Source organism: Otolemur garnettii, unplaced genomic scaffold, assembly GCF_000181295.1.
Source record: "Otolemur garnettii isolate 467f Iridium unplaced genomic scaffold, OtoGar3 scaffold00011, whole genome shotgun sequence".
Taxonomy (NCBI): Eukaryota; Metazoa; Chordata; class Mammalia; order Primates; family Galagidae; genus Otolemur; species Otolemur garnettii.
The window spans coordinates 35,202,710-35,212,622 of NW_003852406.1; the positions used below are offsets into that span (position 1 = coordinate 35,202,710).

At 36.7% G+C, this 9,913-nt stretch overlaps 1 protein-coding gene across 1 annotated transcript in view; it reads left to right on the forward strand.

Annotated features, from left to right (window-relative positions):
- Positions 1 to 9,913, forward strand: part of BTBD1 (BTB domain containing 1) — a 57,984-nt gene that overhangs the window by 12,742 nt on the left and 35,329 nt on the right. The window contains exons 2-3 of the mRNA XM_003784598.3: positions 1,036 to 1,192; positions 5,572 to 5,677. Of these exons, the coding sequence (XP_003784646.1) occupies positions 1,036 to 1,192; positions 5,572 to 5,677 (263 nt within the window). The remainder of the gene's footprint in view (positions 1 to 1,035; positions 1,193 to 5,571; positions 5,678 to 9,913) is intronic.

Consider the following 9,913-nt stretch of genomic DNA (forward strand, 5'->3'; position numbering starts at 1 on the left):
CTGTGATGCCACAGCACTCTACCCAGGGTAACAGCTCGAGGCTCTGTCTCAAAAAAAAAAAAAAATTTGGCTTCCTACTTCAGAGTAATAGAGTATTCTGAAAGAAGATAATAGGTTTTCTTAAGCCTTTATTTTACAACTTGGGTCCTGGAAATAAATGTTCTAATGTCTTTAATTATTGCTAAATAATTGTTCTTAATGCAGTACTTCTCCAGTATCCTCAACTATCATAAGTACCGCTGAAAACTGGATGGTGAGCACAAGTGTCTCCGAGGAGCCATAAAAGGAGCCTAAAGTTGAACACAAAAGCTCAAGTATAGTTTAACAAGAACTGCCCAGACCTTCTCTGAGAATGTTATGCTTTATCTCAGTCCTGTGAAGCTAATTTATCTAATGACTTAGCACAGTGGTTCTCAACCTTCCTAATACCGTGACCCTTTAATACAGTTCCTGTGGGTCACGACCCATAGGCTGAGAGCCGCTTAATTAGAAGCAGTGAACTACGAAGAGGACAGAAATGGGCTGATGGAGAGAAAATTGGACCTAAATATCCCCAAACACATGGCAACATGGGGTCATTTAATATGTTGTTAAACTGTGTTATTCCTCCAAAGCCTTAGCCCAGAGTAAGAAGGTACTAATACCAGGATATAATGACTGTTTTGACAGGTAGAGATAAGAGCTTAAACTCCTGTAGATTTACTTAAGTGAACGTCTTTTACTGAGGGAAAGGGGAATGTGTGGGGTGTTCAAAAGAACTCTGAAGACTTGGCTTAGTGACATGGGTTTGTCTTACGATCTTCACTTAATTGTGGTCTCTATAAAATGGTGAAGTCTCCTACCTCTCAGGATTAAGTAAGAATAAAATGATATGATATATGTACAAATGTGCTGTAGACTGCCAAGTCTGATACAAATTTTAGTTTTTCAATTTGCTTATTATGTTTTAAAATATTCCTCTGAGGTTTAACTCTGCTGGATTGCTTGTCTAAAATATTATTAATCATCTTTGCAAATTTCCCAATTGCTTTCCAGATTTCTATATTCAGATGAAGTTCAGATTGGCCCAGAAACAGTTATGACAACTCTTTATACTGCCAAGAAATATGCAGTCCCAGCCTTGGAAGCACATTGTGTGGAATTTCTCACCAAACATCTTAGGGCAGATAATGCCTTTATGTTACTTACTCAGGTAAGTAAATGTAGCTAAAGGATATATTATTGTAGCTTAAAAATTGAATATTTTTATATTTATATGTATTCATATTTTATATGAATTTTTAATATTTCCCAGATAATTAATTTTAATCATAACTTAAAAGTACATGTAATTATTTTTATACCACTCATGGAAATCTGTTTCATGAGATTTTAGAATTGAAAAGCATGTTAGAGTTAATACATTGCTGGATCATATAGGTGAAGAAGCTGGAGCCTTACATAATGGGGTATTGTGGCTGAGGGTTAGATAGCTGTTTGGGATTGGAGTTGAGGATTAAGATCCAGTGTTTCTGCAATGATTGAGAGTATAATACTGTAAGATTTTCTGGATATCTTCATTCTCAGTTTTTGCTGGGTCTAGAATAAAGATAGAATAGTTTAAGTCCAGAAAAGTTTTAAGATTTCACTGCCTTCGGGAGGCTGAGGCAAGAGAATCACCTAAGCCCAAGAGTTGGAGGTTGCCTTGAGCTGTGTGACACCGCCACAGCACTCTACCGAGTACGATAAAGTGAGACTCTGTCTATAAAAAAGAAAAAGATTTCACTGTCTTTCGACCTGTATCTAGAATATTGCTTACCTACTTCTAGAGGAGTTAGAATTTTAGGTTTATATGAAATATCCTTTCTATGACATTTTGAACTGTTTTCACTAAATATAGTGAATGTATTACATCTCCATATCAAAAATGCATGTAAGTGTATCGTCTAATGAATTTTTGCAAACCGAACACCTTTATTGAACCCTTAACCTAGTTCTTAACGTCTGTTAGTTAGCATTTGTTAAATGCCTTTAATCTGAGCTTCATACTTTGCATATAAATAAACTTTTTCTTTTTAGACAGTGTGGTGATGCTCTTGTACAAATTGTTTTAAAAATTCTGAGTTAATAAAATATAATCCTATTTGATGTTAGTACTGGAAATAATTGGTAATGACCCCAAGCATAACCCTCTCATTTTACAAATGGGTAAACTAAAACCTGGGCTAATTAAACTCACGACAGACTAGGTGGGGCCAGGGCCCAGGACTCATGTTTTCTATTTCAGTGTTCATTCTATCATGTGGAAAATACTTGGTACCTTCAAGAAGGTTTTTGTGCCTTTACAGAATCTTCTGCCATTAAGTATTTGTAGTTAACAGAACAAAGAACATTCCACTGTCACTTATTCTTGGATGTAGTTACATCATTCCACATGTGCCAGATATCACACTAGCCCCTTTACATGTATTATCCCATGTCCTCCTCATTGTGACTGTGATGTAGTTAACTATTATTTTCTCCATCTTCAAGATGAAAAAGGGAAACTTACTTCTACAAGCAAATATCCTATTAAACCTTATGTAGCAGTTGTAAAATGAAGGTCTCAACCTTAAACCAGTAGTTCTTAAGGCATGGTGATACTACTGATGAAGATAACAGCACGTTGTATTGCAGGATAATTGTGTGCCAGGCACCCTTGTCAGTACTTTGTGTACATTCCCATTTGTTATAATAAATCCTTGCAATAATATTATGAGGTATAGGAGTTCAAAGTAGAAGTTTTATTATTATCACTGTTTTATAAGTAAGGAATTTGAGGCTTAGAGAGGTGAAACAATTTGATCAAAGTCATGTGACTTAGTAAGTAGAGTGTCTCTGCATTTTTTCTTTTTAATTTGTAATAAAAATCTAGTAAGTTGATATTCATAAGATTCTTTATTGTCCAAGTGGTTTTAATGTTTGTGGAGAGGATTACTTAACTACTTTTATTTTAAAAGTTCAGTTATGAAATTCAGAAACCAATAAACTAAATTTTGGCAATTAAAATGCAGATTGTGTTTCAGTAGGTCCAAGTTGGGGCCTGAGTGTCTGCATTTTCTAGAGGCTTTCACAAGACACCAGTGTTTCTGGACTACACTTTCAGTAGTAAGGGTTAAAAGGTGTCACTGTGAGAAAAGATGAACTCTTCAGTGTCTTGTTGATGTGAAACCCCGTATCACATCAAAGTTTTCACTGATGGGGCATGTATATTAGTCCACAGATTGTCACATGAACTTCTTCCTGCCAAGTGAGTCATTTGAACTGAGCATGCTCACTGACTTGAGAGGGCCTCTGCCAGTCTCACCCTATAACAGAGTGCCAGTGTGCTGTGCTGTCCTGATTTATAGAGAGGAAAACACTTTCTGTGAAGTGTTATCAAAGATAATGCCATAGTCAAAGTCAATACTGAGAAAATTCATTTTGCTTTAAGTAACAGCAGTAGATTTTTGAAGAAACTTGATATTGTCTTTATGTAGTGTGAGGAGTAACGGATAGTTGCTACCCTGAATAAAATAATTTTTAAAAAATACTGGCCAGGTGCAATGGCTCACACCCATAATCCTAGCACTCTGGGAAGCCAAGGCAGGTGTATTGCTTGAGCTCAGGAGTTCCAGACCAGCCTGAGCAAGAGTGAGACCTCGTCTCTACTAAAAATAGAAAAATTAGCCCAGCTACTCGGGAGGCAGAGGCTTGAGCCCAAGAGTTTGAGGTTGCTGTGAGCTACAACAGCATGGCACTCTATCCAGGGTGACAGAGTGAGACTCTGCCCAAAAAACCAAAATACTGTTTTTCCTAGAGTGAAAGTTAGTTGTCATTTGAAAACTAATTAAAAATATAGTTGACTTGGCTAATTAAAATGTATTAGAATTTCACTTATACTATGTTTCATAATTTAAAAATTTGTGAACTATGATCCTAGACCGAATCCTGTACTAGAAGGAAAAATGTTATATAAAAAATATTATGGGCAAGTGACAAAACTGAGATGCAACCCGTAGACTGGGTAAAAATATTGGATTAATGTTAAATTTATCAAAGTTAATTACTATGATTATTTAAGAGAATGTCCTTATTGTTAGATAATTTAAGGGCAAAAGGCCACAATATACACAACTTATTTTCAGATAGTCTGGCCCCTGCACTCCAAATAGATCCATACACATACATACATATATATGTATGTATACATGTATGTATGTATGTATATGTATCTACACATACATACACACAAAAGAGAGAAAATGATAAAAACAACGAGGCAAAATGTTAGATAACATTTAGATAGGTAAATTTGGGTAAAATGTATATGAGTACTCTTTGTACTATCCTTGCAACTTTTCTGTAAATTGAAATTCAAAATAAAAAGAATTTTAAGAGAAAATTGCTTGGAAAGGAATTAACATTCTATTTATTCTAACCCAATTTTTTGTTATTTAGTCCAAAAATTTATTGATAATTTAACAAAGCAAATTAATATCAACAGGCTTAGTGTATAATCTAAGAAGTGTATTTTTAAACATATTTGAATATTCTATAATTTAAAAAAAATATACTCCTAGCCTGCAGTCCTGGCTACTTGGGAGGCTGAGCGGGAAGATTGCTTGAGTGCAGGAGTCTGGGACTGACCTAGGCAAAGCAGCAAAGCCCCATCTTTAGAAAATACTTAATTTTTTAATATCTTAATTACTTAATATATAAGGTTCAAAAATTTTTGGCCAGATATGTTGGTTTACACCTGTAATCCCAGTGTTTTGGGAGGCCAAACTGGGAGTATTGTTTGAGGCCAGGAGCTTGAGACCAGCCTGGGCACACATCAAGCCCCCCAGCTCTCCAAAAAAATAAGAAATTAGCACTATGTGGCATGTATGTACCTGTAGCCCCAGCTACTCAGGAGGCTGAGACAGGAGAATCATTGGAGCTCAAGAGTTTGAGGTTACAGTGAGCTGTGATTATACCACTCTACCACAGCAACACAGTGAAATCTTTTCTCATTTAAAAAATTTTAAATATAGGCTTGGCGCCAGCCACATACACCAAGGCGGGCATGTTTGAACCTAGCCCAGGCCATTATAGCCTACTTGGGAGGCTAAGGCAAGAGAATCGCTTAAGCCCAAGAGTTGGAGGTTGCTCTGAGCTATGACACCACCACTCTCTACCCAGGCCAACATAGTGAGACTGTCTGAAAAAATAATAATAATAAAATAAAAGATGTAAAATATAAATAAAATATATTTAAATTAAAACAATGAAAGCTAGTGTCTTTAACACTTCTCTCCCCCACAAAAACACAAGATAACTGCTTAGTTTAGAGCAGTTTAATAGTTATTTTGGAGTATTTGAGTTATTGAGTCCTTTAAAGTGAATTTTACCTTAAAATTAAATGAGTCATCAGTCATTTCAAATTGAGTGTCATTTGTGGTATCATCAGTTAATTGGCAGTATTCTCAGCACACACTCATTATTTCTGCTATTAAATGTAAACAGTTGAATATGTATGATCTGAAGGTAAAATTATCATGAAAGTAAAACGATATCTCTTTCTGTGTTTAGGCTCGATTATTTGATGAACCTCAACTTGCTAGTCTTTGTCTAGACACAATAGACAAGAACACAATGGATGCAATAAGTGCAGAAGGGTTTACTGATATTGATATAGGTAAGTTCACTGGGAAGTAAAAACTGTTACATTTTCATTAGTCAATGCCTTGTCAGTCTTGTTGGAGAATGAGCTGTTTAAAAATTAAATTTACATTAGTGGTTTTTCCAAATGGTTGAAGTCTGCCTCTTTAAAAGTTCTGCTTTTGGCTCAGCGCACATAGCACAGTGGTTAGGCATGGGCCACATACACTGGGGCTGGCAGGTTTGAACCCAGCACAGGCCTGTTAAACAACAATGACAACTACAACAGCAACAACAACAAAAAATAGCTGGGTGTTGTGGCAGGCGCCTGTAGTCCCAGCTACTTGAGGGGCTAAGGCAAGAGAATTACTTGAGTCCAAGAGTTTGAGGTTGCTATGAGCTGTGATGCCACAGCACTCTACCAAGGGCAACATAATGAGACCCTGTCTCAAAAAAAGAAAAACAAAGAGTTTTGCTTTCTTTCATTTTGGTGAACATACTCCTACGTCTTAACATCATTGCTTTTTAAAAAACGTCATTCAAATAAATATTCATTGAATGCTCATCATACGAATGACATTATACTAGAGTCCTAATAGGGAATATAAAGAAGGGTAAGATGCTGTGTGTCTTGTTAAGGAAATACCTAATTGGAGAATCAAGGAACAAATATCTGAAAATTAAGATTTATTTATTTATTTTTTAATGTGACACAGTGTCGCTTTGTTGCCCTTGGTAGACTGCCTTGGGTTCACAGCTCACAGCAACCTCAAACTCTTGGGCTCAGGTGATTCTCTTGCCTGAGCCTCCTGAGTAGCTGAGACTGCAGATGCCCCCCACAATGCCCAGCTATTTTTGGAGACGGGGTCACTTTGGCTCAGGCTGATCTTGAACCTGTCAGCTCAGGCAATCCACCACCTCGACCTCCCAAAGTGCTAGGATTACAGGCATGAGCCACCGCTCCCTCCCTGAAAATTAAGATTTAAAACACGAATAGACGAGATAGCCTATGACAAAATGTGATTTTTGCCTTTTCTAAATTAGATATGTAGGAAATAATTATACGAATCCAGAAAATGGATTTCTGTAATGGATTACCTAAAATTAGAGAGAGATGATGTTCTGTTATTGGCTTTAAAGAATAGATAAGATAGCAAGTTCTTGAATAGTGTCATTTGGTACAATGTTGATGAGGAAGAATAATGGTCTCCAGCTGGGGCCTCTGTGCCTGTGGAGCTTGTTTATTCTCCCTGTGTCTGTGTGGGTTTTATCCATCCAGGCACTCCAGTTTCTTCCTGCATCCCAAGACTGTGCTTGGCAATAAATTGACCGGTCTCCTGATCCCAGTCTGAGTGTGGGGGTGTGTTAGTACACCCTGGGCTGGAATGGCCCTCTGTCCAGGTTTGGTACCTGCCTTGCTCCTTCAGTTGCCAGGATAGGCTTCAGCCACCCACAAGCCTGAACTGGAAAAAATGGGTTGGTACATAAATGAATGAAGGAATGCAAATTACTGTGAAATAAAAATTCATATAGTATACAGTAGTCATGCAAATGCACAATGTTGTGAAAGCACACAGACACCCACAACATGTGATAGGTTTTAACTGCCTGGTGGCAGGAGGTGCTTCTTAAAATTTTTGCTTCAGTCCCCCCTACTCTCTGTTAAATCTCTTCTGTTCCAGGTGGCACCTATTGCTCAAGGAGTAGGGTGTCAGCCCCATATATCGGAGGTGGCAGGTTCAAACCTAACCCCAGCTTAAACAACAACAAAAAAAATCTCTTCTGTTCCTTTCTAACTTTTATCAGTTTTCCTTAATGGCACCACCATGAACCTGATTGCTCAAACTAAAATCTCAGTAGTTACTCTTTTTTTTTTTTGAGACTGTTTCTGTATGTCGCCCTTGGTAGAGTACCATGGTATCACAACTCACAGCAACCTCCAACTCTTGGGCTTAAGCAATTCTCTTGCCTCAGCCTCCCAAGTAGCTAGGACTACAGGTGTCTGTCACAACGCCTGGCTATTTTTTGGTTGTAGTTGTCGTTGTTTGGCAGGCCTGGGTTGGATTTGAACCCTCCAGCTCTGGTGTATGTAGCTGGCGCCCACAGTTGCCAAGCCTTAGTAGTTATTCTTGATTATTCTTTAACACACATGCAGTCTTATCAGCAGGTACTCTTGGCTGTCCTTTTAAAATGCATCCTCAATCTGACAATTTCATAACATATCTATGGCTACCACCTGGTCTAAGCCTTTGTTTTCTTATCTGGATGACTCCTGTGGTCTCCAGAAGTCTCTTTGTCCATTCTTGCTGCCATATAGTCCAGTGCTGCACAGCAGCCAGAATGATAATTTTAAATAAAAAGTCAAGTTGTATCACTTCCTTGCTTCCTAGTGGAAGGCAGAATAAAATACAAACTTACAGAGCTTACAATGACCATCAGGCTTTATATTTGTCAGGATAAGCTAGGCTAGGCTGTAGTAACAGACCCAAAAGTGCTTATTGGCTCAAACATAGAAGTAATTTATTTCACACAGTAACAGTCCAAAGGTGTGTGGGAGTCAGTGGGCAGTTTTCTGTCCTGGCTCTGCTATTCTCCAGGATCTTATTACTATCCGTGTCTTGCAGGTGGGAGAAAGTGTGTGTGGGCAGGCACAAAGACCCACATATTAAAAAGCCTTGGCCTTGGAATCGCACCTTCATTTTGGCCATTTTATTGTCCAGAATTCAGTCACAAGATCCCACCTAACTTTAGGGAAAGCAAGAGACACAGAGTAGTAATATCTCAGGAAGAATAGAAAGCATATTTTTGGTAAATAACTAGGAGTCACTACGTCTCCCTAATCTGACTTTGGCTCCCACCATTCTCCCCTTCCTTCACATTCCATGTACACTTGCCAGTACTATTTATATTTTTGGACTTTGTATTTGCTCTTCCTTATGATTGGAATTAGAGATATTATTTATCTCTTACAGTTGTTTGCTAAAGGAAGAAAAAGCACATTGATAGAACAGGATAAATTTACATTATGTCAAGGACAGTATGATGTGCTTTTTGATTTTTTTTTAATCATACTTTATCTTTACTAAAGTTACTAGTATACAAAACAGAGCCATGTGGGTCCAAAGTTTTCTGTTTTTCTATCAAATTATTAAATATTATAGTGACTATATATTCTTCACCTAAGTACTTTGGTAAATTGATTTACATTTAATTTACCTATGAAAGAGCTTCATGGAGGCTTAGGTTATATAATACTTGCTCAGGTACGAGAGAAGGGACAGTAGTTTGGTTTTATAAATGTTTAGTCAGCTTATTTTTAACATACATGGTGGCCATAAAGTTCATGTGCAGTTTAAAATTGCACACTATTTTAAATTGCATGTGAACTTTATGTGTACCCTGTATTATTGAAAAGCCTATTGTGTCCTTGGGACTATGGTATCTCTGCTAGAATTTTAGATATGTTTGATAGTAAGCAGATATTTGGCTTTTAGCATGAATGTGTAGATTATTGCAGAAAAGTGGTTTTTAAAATAATTTCCTCTTGGATATCTATTTCTGGGTAATTTACTTATGTTTAATGTTTTAATTGATTTCTGCCATATATAAGTACCATATTTTTGTTTAAATTTGAAGTATAACTAATAGCTATTTTATAGTAGTGCCTGTTTTATCTCTAGGTTCATTAGAGAATAAGGCTCCACATAAGTAATTTTTTCATATTTAAACCAAGACATTTATTTTGGCCATTTGAGAAAGGTATCTAAAACATGTTTTACTTCACCTGCTCTTATTAAACAATGTATACTAAGTGTAATTTAGCATTCTTGTGATTTTTACTGTTCATTATTATGTGTATAAGTTACTGTACAGTGATGCACCCAGGCCATTGATGTGTTATTCTTTTAAAACCTTTTTGTATAAGACTTTTTAAATTTGTTTTTCTTTAATACTTGCTGTAACTCTGTAGTACTTTGGGAGCCAAAAGGGATTCATGTATAAAATATTCTCTGGATGTTACTACCTACTTCAGTTGAATAGAATAATACATTGAAAAGATTAAAGAAGTTTGTAAGAAATATGTGTATATTTAATACATATTTATACTATGAGTTATAATTCCTACATTAAAAACAGAAGATAGTTCTTAACTAAAAATCTGGGATAATTTTCTTTTTTTTTTTTTTTTTTTTTGAGACAGAGCCTCAAGCTGTCCCCCCGGGTAGAGTGCCGTGGCATCATGCTCACAGCAACCTCCAACTCCTGGGCTCAA